At 40.5% G+C, this 23,514-nt stretch overlaps 1 protein-coding gene across 4 annotated transcripts in view; it reads right to left on the bottom strand.

Moving 5' to 3' along the window:
* HNRNPD (heterogeneous nuclear ribonucleoprotein D) overlaps positions 1-17,530 on the bottom strand; it is a 20,268-nt gene extending 2,738 nt beyond the window's left edge. Inside the window, exons 1-7 of one of the 4 annotated variants that reach the window (XM_055297183.2) lie at positions 16,974-17,530; positions 15,055-15,111; positions 2,901-3,069; positions 2,080-2,241; positions 739-870; positions 224-323; positions 1-111 (exon numbers count right to left, since the gene is read on the bottom strand). The exon at positions 1-111 is cut by the window's left edge and continues 36 nt beyond it. In XM_055297183.2, the coding sequence (XP_055153158.1) occupies positions 1-111; positions 224-323; positions 739-870; positions 2,080-2,241; positions 2,901-3,069; positions 15,055-15,111; positions 16,974-17,206 (964 nt within the window). In that variant the 5' untranslated portion in view covers positions 17,207-17,530. The remainder of the gene's footprint in view (positions 112-223; positions 324-738; positions 871-2,079; positions 2,242-2,900; positions 3,070-15,054; positions 15,112-16,973) is intronic. The other 3 variants (XM_055297186.2, XM_063610330.1, XM_055297187.2) reach the window with 3 other exon arrangements.
* Between the last annotated feature and the right edge of the window lie 5,984 nt (positions 17,531-23,514).

The following is a 23,514-nucleotide window of genomic DNA, read 5'->3' as shown; positions in this document are numbered from 1 at the left end:
CAGTGTAGTCATATCCTCCATAACCACCGTAACCTTGGCTGTTATATCCATAGTTGCCATAGCCTTGATTCCAATAGTTACTATATCCCTGGTTCCAGTTTTGACTGGGGCCTGCAGCACATTAATAGGTTCACTAAAGTCAGAAGATCAGCAAAGATCTTTACTTCAGGATAATTAAAAAGCAGAAAAGCTTAAGATAGAGTAAACTTAGGCTCTAGCTTACCACCACCTCTTCCACGAGCTCTTCCTGCAAATCCTCCTCTAGATCCCCACTGTTGCTGTTGCTGATATTGTTCCTTCGACATGGCTACTTTTATTTCACACTAAAAGAGAAAAATTACATTATTAAACTGACTCAAGAAAATAAAAGTTGCTAAGTAAGTTTCTAATAACCAGAATAGCCAACATGTTTAGAGTAGGCTAATTTGAAACTTTCCTCAAAGTCAGTTTATTAATTAAACCAATATTTAGGACTTAAGAGTAACCACTTATGAGTACTTGCTAGTGATGTTACCTCATTTTACTTGTCAAGTCCTAAAAAATATTTTTGTGAAAGCCTAGACAAAAACACTAACAAATGTGTCCATCCTGCTCCCCACAAAAAGTTGGTCAATGATAAGTAACCAATAAGAAGTTTTTAAAGCATGCAAAGAACTTAAGCCTTTACAGAGAAAGATAAATGATTAAGCTCTTTACAACAGCTAGTTTTCTCTACAAGTAAATGGACGCTTAACTTACTTTACTAAGACCAACATTGTGGTATTTCTTTTCCATTATCTTCTTTACTGGTTCTTCTTCCTTAAAGGTAATAAAGCAGAATCCACGCCTCTTATTGGTCTTGTTGTCCATGGGGAGCTCTATGGATTCCACCTGGTATTAAAAAACAAATTTTAATATGCTAACATGCATTTTATTGACCTTAAAAGAAACACAAGTTTAGAGGGGGGGAAATACACAAAGAAAACATCTATTTGGCACTGAAGTTCTATTCTCTTGTTTCTCCCTATTTATTCTAATCCTTTTAAGGAATTCTTCAAATTAGAACATCCATTTCATCTAAGGTCTTCACAACTATTTACAAAAATAAGCTTTACCAGGCACTGACATTTACTACCTAACTCAAGGGTCACAAATTCAAATGCCCACAAAGAACAAGAAGAAAACAGTCAAATTTAAGAAAAACAGAATAAAAATGTATTTGAGAGAAAATAGGAAGTAGGGTGGTGAGGACTACTAAAAACTGGAGAGCATATGCCCAAACCAAGATGGAAGCTACTACTCAGTTTGAGAGATGCTGCCGTACGGGAGGGCAGTGTCAGTTCCCATGTTGCGTGCTCTTGCAAATATTTTTAAAAAGCTAGATACTGAGCTTTGTGGGCAATATCTCAAATCCTCAATACTAAAAAAGCACGTTATTGTTTGAATCAAGCAATAAATGTCTGCAGGATGTATCTGGGGCCCAAGGCCACAAATTTCTCAACTTTCATTAATTCATAAAAGAAACTTCTATTATCTAACTATTTCACTAATGAGTCTAAGTCTGTTTTACTTTTAATTGAGACAGGGTCTCACTATGTTGTCCAGAATGGTCTTCAACTCCTGGTCTACAGTAATCCACCCACTTTGGCCTCCCAAGTGCTGGGATTACTACAGGCATGAGCCATCGCGTCCAGCCTCACTAATAAGTCTCTAATTATTCATCTCATTAAATTTGCACTTATACATGCATTTCAATTGATAAGGCACTACACCCTATTCTTAATTCCTTTCCTATTTTCAACAAGTCTCCTTCTAATCTAGATTTCTTCCTCTTAACTGTATTTAAGAATGTTTGTCTATTTCATCTTTGTATACTCTACCCCAGCAATACTTTGCATAGAGTGAGGTGCTCAATGAGAAAAACACATCATCCAACCTTCAAAGACCTGCTAATAAAGTATTAACAATATCCTTATTCCAAAACAAATCACATAACCTACCCTAACAGCTTTGAAAAGCCACATGACTCTGAGTCCATAATGGGACAATCACATTCACACTAATTTTGACATAAACTGGGTCAAAACATTTATAACATACCTCACCAAAACCACCAAAGTACTCCCTTATTTTCTCTTCAGGTGTATCTGGAGAAAGGCCACCAACAAAAATTTTTTTAACCGGCTCTTTTGTTTTCATGGCTTTGGCCCTTTTAGGATCAATCACCTTCCCATTCAATTTATGTTCTTTTTGATCCATGACCTAAGGAAATTGAAGTTTTCATTTAAAAAATATGTATCTTAACTAAAGTTCAGAGAATATTAACTTACTTAAAAATAACTATAAATACAGATAATGCCAAGCATATGTTGACTTGCTCAAGATTAAACTGTCAAGTCATGGTGGTGATATAACATCAACTAACATATACTAGTGTTTAAATCTAAAGGTAAGAATGGTAGGACATACACAAATTTAACCAATTACTAGATAACCATTACGTTTTAACTTCAATATATATAAACATGACTGCTACTTCCCTTCAGCAATATATACAAACATGACTGCTACTTCCCTTTAGCCCAGGATCAAAATAATGATTCAGTTAAAAGTTGCTTGCCTAACAAAATTTCAAAATATGGACTTCTGTGAACTGCTAAAACACATCCTTTTAACTAGGCATCTTTAAGTCTACAGTATCTTTAAAGTTAATTTCAAAATTTAGCAGAGCCTGGAACACAAATTATTCAGGAAATAATTCCTGAACCTACCTCTATCTTCATAAAACGTACTGGGGCAAGAACTATTCTTCCTTCCTATACTTCAAAAGGGGGAACCACAAATAGGCAAACTCATTGTATCAAACTATCCATATGTTAATATTTTATATTATTAACTGATCAGAACACGTAACACACTACCTTATCTACACTCTCCGATTCTTTAAATAGCACAAAGCCAAAACCCCTTGATCGCCCTGTGATAGGATCTAACTTCAGAGTGCAGTCTACAACTTCACCAAATTTGGAAAAGTAGTCCTTCAGATCTTTCTTTGTAGTGTCCCAGCTAAGGCCTCCTATAAACATTTTCCTGTAAAGACAAAAAGCAGTATTAAGATGCTTTTAAAAAATTGCCTTAAATATTATCCACATCAATAACACACCTTTTCCAAACTGCACCAGTTTACTGGGCAGTATATTAAAACATCATTCTTCCTACCATAACCACACATCAGGAACATCCTATTCCAAAAAGCTGGCTTATTACTGCTGCTCCCAAATAATTACAAAATAGTGAGCAAGCAGCAAATTTAAGTCTTTCAACTTGCTAAAAGATAAACGTATACCCAAAGTAAGAATACTGTACATAAAAGTTTTCCTTAGATTACCAATTAAAAGGTTAACAGCAAAAAAAAAAAAAAAAAAAAAAAAAAAAAAAACAGAATCTTAGCTTCAAATTTCTCTTCCAAATGTTCATTAAACTTGTTAAAATGCTATGCAGTTCCCCACTGATCTCAGCAACCAGCATTGGTGTCTATGCTGAAGCTCCTTTTCTATTTTAACAATTCTCTCATTAACAAAACTCTTAGCACATAAAATGGAAAATTCTGCATCTCACAATTAAGTTGTGAACCAATTTTTTTTGATGTGCTAAGAGTCCTTAGGACAAAAGTAATGTGCAATATAAACAATTTAGTGAAAATTATCCATTGAAGTACAATCCACTAATTAACTTAGATGATTCGTTTACAGTAGAACCTCAGTTAACCAGCAATAAAGTATTTAAGCCTTTAAAATGCAGAAAGTGATGGGTGGTAGGCGGAAATCCACCAAGACACTCTAAGACCAAAGGTATACACTCAAAATAAAATATTTTAAGGTGAAATCTTACTAACATTACAGCAAACCACCAGAAAGTTCAGATCTGGCAGCTTTACATATGCTCCCTTTGTGCAAAAATAAATAAAAAAAGTAAAAAGCTACCCTATACCTAACCTTCTTTCTACCCTTTAGAAAGACAGGACTGGAGGTTTTTAATTTTAAGCGTAAACTGTCAGAATTTGTTATGTAATGGCTAAAAATGTCACCACGGGAATCAAATCAGACTTGCTCAACATTTTCTCATCTTTTTAACTGGGGAAGGGTCATGGGTGGGGACTGGGATGTGACACTAACTCAGTTCTATAAAGAAATTAAAGGCCTTTCATTAGGAAACATCTCCATCTTGTGGGCTTTTAAGATACTGCCACTAAGGCCCATTCTTGGAATAAAAGGCCAATTAATTGTCCCTTGAATTAGGGTCTTTCTTCACTTCCTCCAAGATACCTGATTAACTGAGGTGTTACTGATCTTACTATCCTACCACAGTCTTGTTTTACTTTTAGTGACAAAGCAAACTTTCAGTGCAGAATAAGTCTTAGGTATATACTGCGCTTCCCACTTCAGGTTAGCTTTTCAACTTACATGTATTCTAGAGCTGGGCCATTTATATACCTAATGTTCAGGACTTCCTCCAAGTTTCCAGGCTTGAAGTAGCATTTATAAAACAACTTTGGCATTTTATAATCAAATGAACAAAAACACCCATAATGTTTTGTGTATTTGAAACGTTTACTTCTTGCCAATTCCATGGAAGAAATTTGAGTTATTTTCTCAATATACATTTTCTTTAATTTGAATAGTGTGTACCTTCTAATATACAATCTTTATTTACATAATTAGCTATAAACACCTTATTTTTAACTTACAGGTCCAGAATACTTCCTTCACAGACAGAAGTTATTTACCAACATTCACCCTGTAAAGGTGAGGACACTATATTTTTAATGAGAAAGAGAACTGACTATAAAGCAATGACCTCTTGTTAAGATGTCCATGACAAGTTCCACAACAGAAATAACTTCAATTGAGATTTAACTATTAAATTACCCTTTTCGTGATTATTACAGAAATTTCTCAATAACTAATAAACTTTGAAAGTATTTCAGCCTCAACACAACAGTTCTAACAAAAACATTTTTTAAGCTGTTGAAAGGCAAGAAAATTCTCTGTCTGGTCTATTCAGATATGGAGACAGAACTAGTTTTGATTTTATTTAACCAAAAAGCAATGTTTATATTGGGAAAATAACCTTAATTTAAAATTATTAAGAAACAGAAAACAATTACAAAAAAATAAATTAAAACACCAAGAATGAGATATGTGTTATTATTATTCTGAAGCCCCAAATGTTTTTCAGACAAGAAGCAGATTTTCTTAAATATTACCTAAGCATATCATCAGCTGGCTCAGCAAAGTGCTCTCCAAACGTACTCCCCACCTTTAGTATGGTAGTTGTTTAATATGCCTACCTTAGAGCTACAAGGGTTCACTGAAGATGCTATCCCTTCTAAACTAATAATCAAATATCAATTATCCAGAATATTAAAAACTTCAGCTATCCAGCACTTTTGGAGAATAAGGAGGCAGGTATTATTCCACCTCCCTTAAACCACTGCCTGCCCTCTCTCATCTTTCCCCATTGTTTTTAACCTTCAACCATTTGAAGTGAGATTTTTTTTCTAACAGCATCACACTTTTCTGCCTTCTTATACTTCAAATACAGTAATCATAATTTAACACTATGGCTCAGTCATCAATATTATGCTAATTTAGAATATCCACAGGGTCTTCTAAAATTAGCTATTAATACACCAAGTCCATCTCATTTCTTCACAAGTTCTACTTTTCATTTTTGCCAGATCACCAGTTGCTGTTCTAAAAAGTCTCCCTTCCGTTTTGCAAAGTAAGTAGCCAGCTGTCAAACTTTTCAAATTCTGTGTAAAGTAGAAGTCTCTAAGCAAGCACCTAAGTGGCTTGTCTTTGAGACAAACGTATTAATATTTCGGCAGCCCAAGAACACTCTGGCTTTTTCTTCTGTTCTAATCAAAAAAGGTTGTTGTTCTCAGGGTATGCTTAGGCTTTAAAAAAAAAAAAAAAAAGGTTGCTGAATAGGTGAATATGCTACAATGAACACAAACTGGACCAATTCTACTCCATCTTTACTAAATGGAACATATTAATTCCATTCCATCTTTTTCTGGTTTTAGTTGGTTGGTTTATTTTTGAGACAGTCTCACTCTGTTGCCCAAGCTGGAGCTGGAGTGCAGTGGAACAATCTCAGCTCACTGCAACCTCTGCCTCCCAGGTTCAACTGATTCTCATTTCTCAGCCTCCGTGGGGAGGGATTACAGGCTGCACCACACCTGACTTAATTTTTGTATTTTTAGTAGAGACGGGGTTTCCCCTCATTGGCCAGGCTGGTCTTGATCTCCTGACCTCAAGTGATCCGCCCGCCTCAGTCTCCCAAAGTGCCAGGATTACAGGCGGAAGCTACCATGCCCAGCCCCAAACTCTAACTTAATAGTACAGGGGGAAAAGTCTGCTTATCTTAATTATGGATAAACGGTCACTTAGTCTCTACAATGTTGGCATACATGCTCTCCCTCAAACTGATGGCATAAGGTAATGATTTTATATATATACATGTATATTATATATATTATATATATATATATATATATATATATTTACAAATACATACTTTTTTCTTTTTAAACAGTCTCACTCTGTCGCCCGGGCTGGAGTGCAATGGCATGATCTAGGCTCACTGCAACCTCCACCTCCCAGGTTCAAGCAATTCTCCCGCCTCAGCCTCCTGAGTAGCTGGGATTACAGGTGCACACCACCATGCCCGGCTAATTTTTTTTGCACTTTTAGTAGAGATGGGGTTTCACCATATTGGTCAGGCTGGTCTCGAACTCCTAACCTCATGATCCACCCACCTCGGCCTCCCAAATTACAGGCGCGAGCCACCATGCCCGGTTAAATTATCTACATATTTTGTATGACTGTATCTTGCTTTTAAAGCACATCTACTGTCTGTCCAGACTACCTCTGCTGCCTTGAATACAAAGCGTTTCATATTGCTGTCACTCCTGCGTAGTGCAAACACTTTCCAATGAAGTAGACAGAACTTCAGAAAATACCCTAAGCAGCCACGTTAAAAATGACCAAGACTTGTTCAACTAGCAACAAAGATGGCCCCTAACGCTGCAATAAAAGTTTAAACTTTGATCCTTAGTTCTAAGTGAATCAATCCCAACTAAAATGCAGGACTTCATCTACAGTATTTTATTAACATAGTTGAATATCTTAATCCTAGCTGTGAACTAAATATTCAGCACCCCAAGGCTGAATATGGTATTCAGTTTAAAACACCTACTCAACAATAGAAGTCTCCTTGCTTTCACATTGGCTTACACCAAATTGTAAAATTAAATGACAAGCATAAAGTTATACAACTCAGCATAGATGACTATCCAAGTGATATGTAGTATCATTCAGGAATTTAGGCTGCTTTGTGGGACATTTTATCATCTTTTAACGCAAGTTAAGTTTAGAGGCAATAAAGACAAAATGCCGAGGTTTAAACCCTACCGCTGCCTTTTTTTAAGACAGGGTCTCACTCTGTCTCCCAGGCTGGAGTGCAGTGGCTCCATGACAGCTCACTGCAGCCTTGACCTCCTGGGCTCAGTTGGTCCTCCCACCTCAGCCTCACCAGTAGCTCGGACTACAGGCTCCCACCATCACACCTGGCTAATATTTTCGCATTTTTTTGCAGAGATCAGGTTTTACTATGTCACCCAGGCTAGTCTTCAACTCCTGGGCTCAAGCTGCCCACCTCAGCCTCCGAAAGTGCTGGAATCCCAAACGAACCACTCCACCTGGCCCCCTGCCTCTAATTGTTTAACATTAAGAAAAAATATTAAAGTCCAAGATTGTTTTCCCATCTGTAAAAAGAGCATACCTCAGATATTTGCAGAGGGTTAAACTAGTTAACACACTTAAAGGACACAGAATAGTCTGACACACATCCTAAATGATTGATAGAAGTTACTATTTTGAAGGGGTAAAGCACTATAAGTATTATCTAAACATAATTTAATAAAGCAAACTTTTTATTTACTCAATGGCTTAATTTTTTAAAACTGCATAGGCTTTATAAACTTTCCAACGTTAAAAGGAAAAGGCCACAATGAGTTTTATATAAACATACTCTAATATTTTCAATACTGCCAACTTGAAATAACCCAGAAATTTTTAAATAGTCCATGTAAAAAAATATATAAACTAAATTAGGTGGTATTTCAACTAAGACCCTTTAAATGTAGCTTCCAAAATCACTGTGATGACTTGGTCTACCCTACATTTATGCCAGTAATTTTAGTAAAGAATAATTTAAAACATAAAAGGCAATATACATGGAGCAATCTTGGCTGGTGGAAAATGTTCCGATTTAATAATCCTGGCTTTTCCCCATCAATAAACTTATTCTCTGGACTATTTAGGTCACTAGGTTTTTAACATTTCCAGTCAATACTAAGTATTTTATTCCAAGATACCTCCCCTAACAAGTCTTTATTGTCAAACACCTTATTCAAGGTAAAAAGTTAGCCATTATACTCACTCCCAATTTTGGAATAGTATTCTTTTTGTGTGTTCTATAACTTCGTTATTATTTTTACTTTTTTTAGAGACGAGGTCTTGCTCTGTTACCCAGGCTAGTCTCGGAACTCCTGGACATAGCGATCAGCCTCCCAAAGTGCTAGGATTACAGGCATGAGCCACCACACCCAGCCAATCCTTTAACTTTTAAACACTTCCTAGCAACTTATGATCTTACATACGTGGCTTTATAACAAGTTCTGACAGTTTAAAAAATACAACAGAATGTCAACCTGATACACATTTCAGGTATAAAACATAAATGACCAATCACTGTCATCTTTTAAAGTAATGTTACTCAAGCACACCATTAATCCTTACTGAATTTTTCCAGTATTTTATCCATCATAATTATTCTTCTAAAATCCTAAAATGACAAACTAAAGCTAAGTCACTAGTTACCTAAGGGGAAGGGAGGAGGTTACAATGCAACTAGATATCACACATTCGGGTATTTTACAAGTTGTATGAAAACTACCTTGGGAGAGAGAGCTTGACAAGCTTTCATCGAGTTCAAATACTAACCAGCCTTTTTAGATCTGATCTGGTATATAATTCATGAAAACCACTTTTTTGAGACAGAGTCTCACTCTATTGCCAGGCCGTGGTGCAATGGTGGGATCCTGGCTCACTTCAACCTCTGCCTCCCAGGTTCAAGCAATCTTCCCATCGCAAGCTCCTGGGTAGCTGAGTCTATGGTTGCACACCACAAGGCCCGGCTAATTTTTTTTTTTTTTTTTTTTTTTTTTTGTAGAGACAGGGTCTCATCATGTTGCCCAGGCTGGTCTGGAACTCCTGGGTTCAATCTGCCCACCTCAGCCTCCCAAAGTGCTACATTACAAGCGTGAGCCACCGCACCCAGCCCACTTTTTTTAAACTATTTAAAACTAATGAGACATTAAGGTTAGCCAATAACAAATCTTCCCCAAAAAACACTTTAGTCAATAAAAATATAAATTTTGGTATTATTTCCCCATCATTAAAGAATAGGTATTCCTCTCCCCCAGCTTTCTATATATGACATTTTCAAGTTAAGTGTGAAAAAGAATTCCATTTATTCAAGACTAATATACAATGGACCAAACATTTTCAAAGAGACTTCTCTCTATTAAACCTCATTACTTCACACTTTAGAATGAACCTAACTAAATGACTACTAAAAAGTGAAGTTGAAAAAATAAACATCTAATAAATGAAATATGACAGTTTTCTGGGGAGGGGGACGGAGTCTCGCTTTGTCGTCCAGGCTGGAGTGCAGTGGTACGATCTTGGCTCACTGCAACCTCTGTTTCCTGGGTTCAAGCTCTTCTCCTGCCTCAGCCTCCCAAGCAGATGGGACTACAGGTGCCCACCATCATGTCCAGCTAATTTCTGTATTTTTAGTAGAGACAAGGTTTCACCATGTTGGCCAGGCTGGTCTCGAACTCGTGACCTCAGATGATTCACTTGCCTCGGCCTCCCAAAGTGCTGGGACGACAGGCATAAGCCACCGAGCCTGGCCAACACTGACACTTTTTTAAATAAACTTTTTTTTTTTTTTTTTTGAGACGGAGTCTTGCTCTGTCACCCAGGCTGGAATGCAGTGGTGCAACCTTGTCTCACTGCAACCTCCGCCTCCAGGGTTCAAGTGATTCTCCCGCTTCAGCCTCCTGAGTGACTACAGGTGCGTGTAACCACACCCGGCTAATTTTTGTATTTTTAGTAGAGATGGGGTTTCACCATGTTGGCCAGGCTGGTCTCCAACTCCTGACCTTAGGTGATCCACCCATCTTAGCCTCCCAAAGTACTGAGATTACAGGTGCAAGCCACTACACCTGGCCTAAAACACTTTTTTTTAAGAGACCAGGTCTCACTATCAAAATGCAGTGGCTCCATCATAGCTTCCTGCAGCCCTGAGCTCCTTCCTGGGCTCAACACATTCTCCTGCCTCTGCCTCCTGAGTAGATGGAACTACAACTACAAGCACACCCCCCAACACGCTGGCCTTTTTTTTTTTTTTTTTTTAAAGAAACGGGTCATATTATGTTGCCTAGCTGGTCTAGAAATCCTGGCATGAAATGATCCTCATACCTCAAGACTTCTGAGTAGCCGGTGATTACAGGCACGAGCCACTACTTTAATTAACTTTAAAAGCTTAATCCAGTACCTCCCTTTTTTCACTTCACTACAAGGAAGCAATGACATCTTGTATGTTTACGTTTTAAATAAGCTCTCAATCAGCTTTGTAAGGTAAACTCCCATTTACCTAGAGGTTAAGGAATAAGTATCTTCCTTAACCTGAAGGTTAAGGTTCTGGTTAACTGAGATTACTACATATTCACAATTCTATAAAATTGTGTACTGGAGATCAATTTAGGTATCAATGCTGAAGTCAGAAAATGATTTGTACCTTGATGAATTTTCCAATGTTTTAAAATCATGTTACTTTTCAAAAGTGTAAGGAAAAATCTGTAGGAGATTCATTCCATGACATTGTCTGTTGGTTGCTTTTTGAGTATATTTTCTCATGGCTTCATCTATCTTACTCATAAGACTAAATGGGGAGACAGACTTCCTGGCTGTGTGGGCTCTGTGGTAGTCTGAAGTCTAGATAAGCAGGAGTTTACAGTGCAAGACCCAATAGTTAAACTGTCACCTTGATTACTGGCCAAACACCACCAGTAAATAGGAGTCTTCCCTCCCCACCCCCAAATATTCTTAAATACCTAGCTCCAACGTACAATATAATACTCCAGAAACTAAAACATGCTTACCTTTACTCCACAGGAGTAAATCACTGGCAGTATCAACTATTAGGGCACTGGATAAATACACACAAGCTATGAAAGCAGGCTATGTAGTCAATCTTCCTGTGGTGAGCATTGTTTCCAATACATAGATCAGCAAACCAAGTAACAAACATGTTGTATTACCTGAAACCACACTGTTGGAAGTGAAGCAACAGAAAGAGATCCCACGCTTTCAGCATCCAGTTCAGTGCCCTATCTACTAAAACGCTGAAGCAGAACTGAAGTCAAATCAAACTTGTTGGACTAACATAAGTTATGTTTCACACCATTTGTAAATGTGCACACACTTGAGGTACACAGCTTCCAAGTGGAATGGAAAAAAAAAGTTATTACTCTATTCCTTTTTAAATGCTTTCAAGCATGGCATGTATTATGACTTGAAGGCTAAAACTAATCACATTCTTCATGTTGGCCATAAATACACCAAAATAGTATACTCAATATGTATACTCAAATGTATACTCAATAGTATACTCAAAATGTTCTTGTATTAGGGTAGCCTTACACTATTATTATGTATTAGGACGATGGCAGAGTACCCAGGAAATATTAAAAACATACACTGAGTTTGTAGCAGGGGTCACATGGCTTAAGGGAAAAAACCCCAGATTTAAGGCAAAGTATGTGTATCTCAAAAACAAGCACTGAAAAACTTCAATGACATTCTCCCAATTCCAAACTTAAAAAATGAGATTATTTTTAGTATCTTTCATAACAGATGAAAATTTACAATGAAAAGTATTTAATACTCTTCCCTTAAATGTTCATCTAAAGATCTGGGGGCATCAATTTCTGGAATTTTTAACTCGGGAAATTTGTCAAAGGCTCCCAAGAATGCTAACACTGAGACCAATCTACTCAGGGTCTCAACTTTACTACCTACAGTAAACCCAACTGTACTGAATTAAAGGCCAGTAAATTTGGCATGCGACTACTCTAAAAGCAATTATTTTACAAAGCAAACAATGTTCAGATTGCCCCAGAAGCACTAAGGTGTAAGACCATAATCTCAAACATTTAAAGCAAAAACATGAGCCTAGTCTTTATTATAATTAGACAGGCGACAACCTACAGCACGATTCACAAAATTCCCAAATGGGAAGAATCACACTTGGGCTCATTATACACTAACCATTAATAGGACCAGATCTACTGTCCTGTTATTAAGAAGTATTGCTGGACTTTGGCTAAGTGAATGGGGGGACTTTTTTGCTTCCTACCCAATCCAATACCCAATCCAATGCAGGAAAGTCTATGTACCCACCTTGTAAAACTATCTCAAAGTTAACACAACATTGTAGTTTCCATTGAGTTTTAAATTTTAAAAACTCTGCCCTCAGAGAGCTTGCTACACGGCATGTATATTTTGCCAGACACTAAGTAATTTTAAAGTACCTACCCCAAATGAACTGCAGCACTGCAGAGAACAGAATGGGTCCACACCACAAAGTAAAATGAGAAATTCCAATGCTTGTAAGTAAAAACTACGGATGTTAATGTCGGAAAGAGTAAATCAAAGTGAACTCAGGAGGGCATACTATGGAAATAATTACTTATTCTAAAGTCCCACAGTAAACTGTAGAAACATCCACTAGAGGTGTAACAGGCATGCCTTCCTAAAAATAGCTGTCCATTCTTGCATGCAAAAGGAAAAAAACCTACTTCTAAAACAACTGATTTTTAAAGTATTTTAGGATGAAACTGTAATCACTTTATTCTCAGATTTGTAGAAGGAAATGCACACAGAACTGTGTTTAATAAATTCAATTTGGATATTTTATCTATTAACCAGTCTTACCCTCAATATTGAGACTATAAAACTGTTGCCCTTATAATATCCCTCAAAATGGGAGAAAGAGGAAGGGACAGATACGGTGGGAAGTGCAGACACCAAAAAAAAAAAAAAAAAAGTCTGAAAGTTTTTCATTCAAAAAGAAAGCCTTAACGTCTGGAACAGGATAGGGCTGCATAATTGGACAGTTAAGAAAAGTCAAATATTAGACCCCTTAAAAATGAGGACTTTTTTTAAGTGTAATTTTAAAATCAACCTGGTTAGGCCAGGCACGGTGACTCACGCCTGTAATTACAGCACTTGGGGAGGCCGAGGTGGGCGGATCACCTGAGGTCGGGAGTTCGAGACCAGCCTGACCAACATGAAGAAACCCTGTCTCTACTAAAAATACAAAATTAGCCGGGCGTGGTGGAATATGCCTGTAATCCCAACTACTTGGGAGGCTGAGGCAGGAGAATTGCTTGAACCTGGGAGGTGGAGATTGCGGTGAGCCGAGATCACACCATTGCACTCCAGCCTGGGCAACAAGAGCAAAACTCCGTCTCAAAAATAAAATAAAATAAAATAAACCTGGGTAAAATTTTATTTTCAGTAAATGACAGTTGGTAACTATCTAAAATGTTTATTAACTATGAATATAAACATTTCTCCATTTTTCCTGAGATTATTCAAAAAAGTTGTAATATTGTATTGTTTTAGGTAGCAGGTCAAGTGTAATTACTTGAAAGAGTCAAAACACTGACCTTCAAATTTAGGTTTATGGTCATTTCAAATTACTGGAAACAATTACATGAGATTCAAAATACATAACGGAGTAATGTCAAATAGTTTATAGTTTAACCTTAATTTGCCACTATTAGCTAGCAGTGAAATTGAGCAGTTAGTGCCCACCACTCACCAAATACAGGGAATAACATTCATCGAAACTGTGACCCCAGTCTTTTTTTCCTTTTTGCTTTTCCCCTTGCCTGTTTCCCGTATGCTTTTTCTCCAAAGTAAAGATGGACTGATTTCAGTGGATGAAAATACAGTAATAAGCAAATCTTTAAATATTACCCTAAATGGGCTCTTAGAATGTAGCTTGTAAAGACATAAGTTAACTGCCTGCAAGTTAGTGGCCTTCTACTCTCCAGTGGTGTGTATAAACCCCTGAAAATTCAAATATAATCCTAAAGGCAGAAAGATTGACATTTAGGGGAGGGGAAAGGATGGATAAAAAGAACAATACTCAACCTACCAGCCTCCAAAGAGAAGTCATGCAATTGTGAATACATGTCAACCAACTGTTATTAATATTCCAGCCAAATCACACTGAAAATAAAAAATCTGGTAAGAGCTGTAGTGGAAAGCCACATTAGCCCACCTTTGAATGGTATATATATGTATATACACACACACACACACACACACACACACACACACACAATTCTTATTAAAGGTCTATTTACAAATATGGTAGGCAAAAGACAAACATTTTTCCATAATACACAGTGCTGCTTAAAGAACTGCTTCAGACATCTCCGGAATATTTCAGTATAACATGCATGACATTTAAAAAACACAATATTTTATATCAAGGAGTCTTCATATTTAGCCATTAAACTTAGAATTCCAACAAAAATATTTTTCATCTTAAAATAAATCAAATGTGAAGATTACGGTAATATTTTTTCTTGCTCGATATAAAAATATCTTTACTAATTGTTTAGCTTAAATTGCCAAACTGCAACTACATGCATTACCACAGACCAAATACCATGTAACGGCATCAATTTTGCCCAAAGATTACACATGATGCCTAAAAACGTATATATCCCAGGTACAAGCCTACTGTATGTACTATGGTCTAGAATTTCCTGGGGATCAATGGGCAACTAACCAACACAGCCTCTGCATATTATGACTACTGAAACCTTTATAATACAGAAATAAAATTTAAAAGTTTTACCATTCTTCCCGCTGTGCCGTCGCTGCTTCAGAGTGTCGTGGGGAGGAGTTTGAATGGCTAGGGAATTAACAACCGGTACAGCAACCAATCAAAATTCTAGTTTTAGTTTTTGACACTGTTAGGGTTAAAAACTTTAATTCATTTACACTTCAACAGTAGGTAACTATAAAGTCAGCTGCTTTGCGATTTGAATTATCAGGGCTAACAGAAAGCCTGCCCCAAACAGGAAGTTATACAATTAATCATTTTGGTGCCTCTGTCCAAAGAACAGAATTCAGCAAACGAAAACCAAAATGTTAAAGGTTTTAAGTTTCCAAATATCTAACATCTTCCTTTCTCAAATAAGCTATATACAATTCGAATTGGTTCTGTTTAATTCTTAAAAGTTTGTTTCCCTTCCCACCACCACTCCCCCAAAACCAGCACTATCATCAAACAGCCTGAAAAGAATCTCCCTAGGCTGGGCTTAATAAACCCTATATTCTAAAGTGCTTCTCCCCTCCCAACTTTCCCTCCAAATCCTGGGCTCTTTCTCAGTAAAAGAAATCCTGTTTTCTAATACTGGGTTAAAGCGACATCTTGTTATATCCACCAACACCTTTCTCTTTACAGTTAAAAAAAAATTCAGACACACACACACCCCTCCCCATTACAAAAATGGAAGCGTGAACCCACGATCATCGGTCAGTAATCGGAGCTAAGAAAACTCAACCAAGAACCCCGATTTAGTCCCTCCTGCTAACTCCCGTATTATGTTACCAATCCCAAATGCTGCATTTTAATACACTAAATGCAGATTTAGGTAGTATATACAACTGTTATTTCAATTGGAGGAAGCAAGTTAATACTAAGAAATTTGCACCAAAAAGAAAAAAAAAAGTATCCCATAGCACAATACAGGATTTGTTTCTCTTAAGAGGACTACAGGCCTCCCTTAGTGGGCGGGAAACAGAAATCAAGACACCAAAATAGGATCCTGGGCACCGGGAAAAAAACGGGGCTGGGAGTTGTAAAAAATTAGGTTGCACATAAAAAGTAAGGTACAATCTGTACTAACAGTTGGGGAACCCAATAGCTGAGGGCGCGAAAAGGGTGCGCGGTCAGAATAACTCAGTGGGGTGGGGGAAGGGTAGATACTAGGCCGGAGATAGGAACAGCTCCAGTCAAGTGCAGGCCCCATCGACTAGGAACTTAACCAGAGCCCGCGAAGCAAAACCAATGTACCAACAAGAAACTCGGAGCATTTCACCAGACCCAATTTGGTCTGCATGTCAAAACGCAGGGCCTGTATGAGTATGCCATTGTGCGATAGCGTATGGTGGAGAAAATGAGTAAGTCCTTAGGCGAAACTTATTCAAGATCCCAAGAAAACATTCGGCCTGAGGCCGACAAGGGACAGGCAGAGGTGGACAGCCTACGCGTTCCCCAAAACATGTGCTTATAAACAATCGCATCGTTTCAGGATGGTGGAGAAGCACCAAATAAACCTTAGTAATACAAACAGGGAAACTGTTTGTGTCTGTCTGCGTTTTTATGCCCAAGACTTCAGAAAAAGGGAAAAAGAGGGGACAGCATGAAAAGAAAAAAGGTACCCGACGACAGGCGGGAAAAAATCCTGGCGGCTAAGTCGGTGGGAGGAGACCCATGGCGAGGGAGGAAAGGAGGGCGGGCCGAGGAGCAGCATGGTGACGGCTAAAGGTGGAAACGTGTGTGATGGGGGAGGGGGGCGATAAGCAGGCAAAGGAAGAAGGAAATGAAGGTCCGGGGAACCCAACATAGAAAAAGGGAGACCAGTGCAAGGAAGCTGCATGGGGGCCCGGAGAACGGGCTGAGAGCGGGAACCAGGCCTAATGGCGGGGGAATAAGGAGGGGGAGGGGGACTAGTTGGGCCTGACTATCCTGGGATGCCCCTTACTCACCCTTCATCCTCCTCGTTCTTACTGGCGTCAATCTTCGCCCCCTCCGACTCGGCGCTGCCCCCTTCGGTGCCTCCAGACGCGGTTCCGCCCCCGGTCCCGGCTCCGCTTCCCGCCGCCGCCGCTGCCCCCTGTGTCGCCGCCACCATGGCTCCCTCCTGCTCGCCCGCCGAGCCGCCTACCGCCGCCGTTGCCGCCGCCGCCGCCCCGTCCCCGCCGAACTGCTCCTCCGACATAGTGCTAGTGTCTCCGCCGCTGCCGCCGAGACTACACCCGCCGCTGCCGCGAACCGAAACTAGCAGCAAAGTAATCCCCGCCGCTGCCGCGCGCCCGCTCTACCTCGCGAAGCACACAAGACAGGGAAGGCGCGCGCGTGGCTGCAAAGGCTCCTGCGCCTCTCCCTGGCCTGCCCCCTTCGCCTCCCACTCTCGCGCGGCGCACACTCCCGCTCTCTCCCGCTGCACTAAAAAAGAATAAGCACCAGCGGCGGCCGCTCTTGCCTCCTCCTCGCTTTAATGGCGCCGCCGCGGACCACCTAAAATGGCCGACGGAAGAACGGCGCGTCCCGGTCACGTGACGCGAGAGCGCGCCCTTCGCGCGTCCCCCCACCCCTCTCCCCCTAGGTTTTTTTTCCCTTTCCTCGTCGGTCCCGCCCTCTCGCTCCGCTTTATACCTTCGTCTCACGCTCCGCGTTGCACAGCCTTGGGGGCCTTTAAAAGGAACCGGAAGTGTCGTGAGCTAAGACGGTCGCGCGGGGACCATCGAGAACAAGGAGTGCTGTTTCGAAGTAGCGGCTAGAGGGGCCCCCTGCCTCCGCCCCCGCCCTTCCGAGGATTCCTGGAGTCCACTCACCCCTCCCCACCACTCCAGTAGCGGCGGGAGCAGCAGCGTCAGCCCGGGGTGTGGCTGCACCTCCGCGAAGGCTGTCGTGCCCCGTGCAGCTGCGGCGTTGGGGTGGAGGAGGGGTGGCTCACACCCTACGGCGGCTTAAGCCTGGATGTACGCACTGGAGGAGGGAATTAGCCCTGAGATGTCAGCCCTGTGCCCCTGGCTCTGTCCACTCGAACGCCCGCGGAGCGCCAGGTGCCGCAGCGGACCGCGCGCGCACTGATTGTCGCAGCTACTCTCCTTGCCGTCGCCGCCCGGGACCGGGTGACATTGAGGTTTTCGCCTATCGCCGCTGGGCCGATAGGGCTTCTTTTTAAGATTTGGCTTTCCAAGTAAGATTTTTGTTTGCCTGCTTTTCTCCTGAAAATTTTTTTTTTTTTTTTGATCGAAGAAGCAGGTAACTTGCATATCTTAAGGAAAACATTATTTTTGCTTTGCTTCTGTTGTTTAAAGATCCTCAAACGTACCGTGATTCCTTTACGTTACTAATAATTGGAAAGTGTGTTAAATCAAGGGTTCGCTTAATGTTCTTTAGCCCTTGTACATAGAACATACAAATGTCGTGAGTCATCTTTACCAGGTTTATGAGTTTGTGTTCGGGTTTGGGTTTTTTGTTGTGTGTGTGTGGTTTTTTTCTTTTTTTGTAACACCGTTAGGCGTTTCATTAAGTTGTATAAAATTAGTTTTTATACACCTGTTAAAAACTCCCGATGCCTCGGCTGGAGACTGGATTATTCGGGCTTTGGGATTTGCTGCTTCCAGCAGTAACCTTAGAAGAAAATGATGCTTCTAGGTACTTCTGTAGTCAACAAATAATTATTTGCCTGTTTAATTAAAGTGTTCAGGCACGAGGGAAACAAAGACGAGTTTGCAGAATCCAGCAAAAACCTTAAGCGTTTAAGTATTTGGGCCGGGCGCGGTGGCTCACGCCTGTAATCCCAACAGTTTGGGAGGCTGAGGCGGGCGGATCATGAGGTCAGGAGTTCGAGACAAGCCTGACCAACATGGTGAAACCCCCGTGTCTACTAAAGATACAAAAATTAGCCGGGCATGGTGGCCGGTACCTGTAATCTCAGGTACTCAGGAGGCAGAGGCAGGAGAATCGCTTGAACCCGGGAGGTGGAGATTGCAGGGAGTCGAGATCATGCCACTTGCACTCCAGCCTGGGCGACAGAGCGAGACTCCGTCTCAAAAAAAAAAAAAGTTTAAGTATTTTCCACTGTAGTTAAACGAATTTGTATTAATTGGACACTATCCAAAAATCTCAAAGGAAGATTATAAATAAGTTTTATTAATCAAGTTAGGAGAATTTACATTACAGAATAATTAAAACTCAAGAATACAGGTCAAATTCTGAAAACCTCCTAAAAATATAATCTTACCAAACTCCTGTAATAATCAAGTCTCATAAAGGTAATACCAAGAATGTTTACCTTAAAGTGGTAGTGACTCCACATTTGTCTCCACCTGCCAGAATATTGGCAAAGGATAAAGTGGGTATGGTGCTCAAACCATGTATTCCGGGTTAGAAACAACTAAGATAATTGACTGAAGGGAAGTCCGTTTAATCTTTTCTGGCTTCAAGTGAGGGTAATTATCATTTATGTTGATCTTAAGATATCATTAGACATACCCACCTTTTGGTAATAGTGACTTTTCCAAAAGGTTCGTTTTGATTTCACATGTAGCTTAGGAGCTTCTGGAATTCTTAGAATTTATGTCAAAAATTCCAGACAACCTAGGAATGATTTTAAAGCTAACACCTTTACATGCTTTATGTGAATGTATGATGTCCATATCACTGATAGCCCTTGATACTATGGCCAAGATCTCTACATCCAGGATGTGCTCCTGCATCCACGCAATATTCTTCTTGGAACTCACTTAACTTCTGGCAGGCGTGGTGGCTCACGCCTGTAATCCAGCACTTTGAGAGGCCAAGTCGGGAGGATTGCTTGCCTCGAGGAGTTCGCCATCAGCCTGGGCAACACAGTGAGAGCTTGCCTCTACAAGAAGTCAGAAAATTAGCCTGGCATGGTGGTTCCTGTTGTTCCAGCTACTCCTGAGGCTGAAGTGGGAGGATCACTTGAACCTGGAAGGTGGAGGCTGCAGTGAGAAAGGCAGAGTGAGACCCTGTCTCAAAAACAAACAAATGTTACTATTTATGTGAAGTCTTCCCAGGCTTCCTGAGGCAGAATTAACCATCCCTTTTCACAGCCCTTTATCTTTACCTCTGTCATTCTTCATTGTTTTCTACTAGACCATGAGTTCTTAGAAAACAGAGTGTCTTCTATGCATCCCTCCCTCCCTAACACACTCTCACACACACATAAACACAGCAGCAGTATATCCACACTATGTAATTGCCAGGTGAATTATTGAATGACAAAATAATAGGTATGTCCAACTTGCTAGATTAAGGGGCTTTCAAGCAAACTAGGTGTTCTTCCAGGGACTTGAAAGTCTCCTCTCCACACCATCTCATTTCATCTCTGGCATTAAAAAAAAACAAACAAACTTTTGACCAGGTGCTGTGGCTCATGCCTATAATCCCAACACTTTGGTGGGCCAAGGAGGGATGATTGCTTGAGCCCAGGAATTTTTTTTTTTTTTTTTTTTTTTTTTTGAGACGGAGTTTCACTCTGTTGCCCAGGCTGGAGGTGCAATGGAGCGATCTCGGCTCACTGCAAGCTCCGCCTCCCGGGTTGACGCCGTTCTCCTGCCTCAGTCTCCCGAGTAGCTGGGACTACAGGCGCCTGCCACCACTCCCGGCTAATTTTTTTTGTGTTTTTAGTAGAGACGGGGTTTCACTGTGTTAGCCAGGATGGTCTCGATCTCCTGACCTCGTGATCCGCCCGCCTCGGCTTCCCAAAGTGCTGGGATTACAGGCGTGAGCCACCGCGCCCAGCCGAGCCAGGAATTTGAGACCAGCCCTGGCAACATAGCAAAACCTATCTCTGAAAAATTTTAAAAATGAGTTCCTGCCCACCCAGGGACGCCTTGGGTTGTGTTTAACTGGTTTCTGTTGCCGGGTGCGGTGGCTTACGCCTGTACTCCCAACACTTTGAGAGTCCGAGGTGGGTGGATCACTTGAGGCCGGGAGTTCGAGACCAGCCTGGGCAATGTGGTGAAACCCCATCTCTGCTGAAGATACAAAAATAAGCTGGGCGTGGTGGCGCACGCCTGTAATCCTGGCTACTGGGGAGGCTGAGGCAGGAAAATTGCATGAACCCACAAGGCAGAGGTTGCAGTGAGCAGAGACTGCACCACTGCACTCAAGCTGGGTGACAGAGTGAAACTATGTCTCAAAAAAAAAAAATTAGCTGGGTGTGGTGGTGTGAGCCTGTGGTTCCAGCTACTCAGGAGGCTGAGGTGGGAAGATTGCTTGAATCCAAAATTCAAGGCTGCAGTGAGCAGTGATGCCACTTCACTGCAGCCTGGATGACAGAGCAAGAGCCTGTGTCAAAAACAACAACAAAAAAACACTTCTTCAAATGACCTGGTGATGGATGTATGAAATTTCTTGAGAATGAAATGAAACTCTTTGTTACACATTCGTAGGTAACAATTAATTGTTTAAGTGGCTGGAGATGCTGTATTGGACTTGCCCCAAACACTAGAAGGAAGGAATATCCCCTGTCAATGTACAGAACATGAACTATTCCATTGCTTTAGGAGATTCCCAGTGTGTTTCAGATAACACACTAAAATGCTAGATCGTCATTGAATTTGGCCTTTGTAAAGCAATTATCCTCTGCAGCAAAAACTAGAGTACTTGTATAAGGCCAAAAATGAAGTCCATTTGAGAATTAAACTGGAATCACTTTTACCTAGAACAAGATGCATACACCTAAGCCAAGGAAGTCACAGTTTTCATCTGCTAGGTGCAGTCTACAGACGCAGCAGGAGGTTCCCTTATGTTCAAATTTTTAAAGTATTAATACGGTATATATGCCAGTTGGCAACCTAGAATAAACAGTGTGGAAGAAACAGCCGAAGAACCCATTTTTTTATACAAGGTACACATACTTGAGCTGCTTCTACAACCATGTTAAGCAGCCTATAACCTATCTGGACCTATTGCAGAACACCATCAGTGGGATTTAAGCATTTTGTTGGAGAGTTAGTTTGTGATTTTACGTGAAGTGACCAATTGCCCATGCAGTGAACATTCTCTGTCATATCCCTTGGTTATCAGGAAGCTTCACTTTATTCAGAAAATAAAAGCCCTATCAACTCTGAAAAGTCAGGTTTTACTTCAGCAATAAAGTCTAATACTGTAGAGTCAGTTCTGCTTACTCATGAGGATGTCAATAGTTTGCTTTTAGATACAGTTTTTTAAAACGTAGCTCAAAAAAGAATTCAGACAAAGCTGATCACACGCCTGTAGTCCCAGCTACTCAGAAGGCTGAGAGAGGAGATTCCCTTGAACCCAGTAGTTCAAGCCCAGCCTGGGCAATACAGTGAGACCCCCATCTCTTTAAAAAAGAAATAATAAGGAAATACACTCCTCTCACTCCAGACCTACATATCAAACTGCCTATTTGACATCCCCACTTGAATGTTCACAGGCATCTCAAGCTTTAGATGTCCAAAACTGAACTCTACTTTCCCTACCAACCTGCTTCTTTGGTCTTCCTCTTCTCAGTAAATGACATCTCCACCCACCCATATATTCCTGCCAAAATCCAGGGAATCATCTTTGATATCCCCCCTCCCTCACCCCCCACATCCAGTCAACCACCAACTCCTCCCACCTGCAAAATACGTCTTGATTCATCTGAATACTTCTTAGAACATAAATACTGGGGTAATTTCTAGGTAGTTATTCACATTCAACCATGCAACACATTAATGGCACATGTACATTTCTAGGACTGGGAAGTATAACAGTGATCAAAATAGGCAAGGTCTCTGGTCTCATGGAGCTGACATTCTAGTGGCAGAGACAAAGGACAGACAGATATGTAATATAATTTTAGGAAGTGATAGGAAGAAAAAAATAAAACGCTACACATAGGATATGTGCTATAGGACAGTCAGAGAAAACTCTTCAAGGAAATAACTTTGAGTAGTGCCGTGAAGAAAGTAAGAGAGAAAACCATATACTTAGCTTAGGGAAGACTTTACAAGGCAAAGGGTACATCTGAGGCAGGAGTGTGATTTGTGCTTACAATGAAAAATGGAGTCCAGTGTGGCTAAAGTGAAGGAAAGCAAGTATAATAGATCATACCTGAGAGGTATCCAGTAATGAGCTTACTCAGGGTCTTGTAAACTGTGGTTAGCACTCTACTTTTATTATCAAAGTCATGAGAAGCCATGGAAGGGTTTTGAGCAGAGGAAGAACATGACCTGACTTTAAGTGGAAGATAATGGATGCTGTGTGGATGGTGGACTGTGGGAGGACATCAGGGAGATGAGTTAAAAGGGCACTGTCATGAAAAGACTTTTTTTTTTTTTTTTTTGAGACAGGATCTCGCTCTGTTGCCCAGGCTAGAGTACGGTGGCATAATCACAACTAACTGCAGCCTTAACCTCCTGGGCTCAAGTGATCCTCCCACCCTCAGCCTCCCAAGTAGTTGGGACCACAGGTGTGCACCACCACACCTGGCTAATTTTTGTATTTTTTGTAGAGGTGGGGTTTCACCATGTTGCC

The sequence above is a fragment of the Symphalangus syndactylus genome, chromosome 10 (assembly GCF_028878055.3).
Source record: "Symphalangus syndactylus isolate Jambi chromosome 10, NHGRI_mSymSyn1-v2.1_pri, whole genome shotgun sequence".
In the NCBI taxonomy this organism is placed as follows: domain Eukaryota; kingdom Metazoa; phylum Chordata; class Mammalia; order Primates; family Hylobatidae; genus Symphalangus; species Symphalangus syndactylus.
This window is presented reverse-complemented; position numbering and strand designations above follow the sequence as displayed.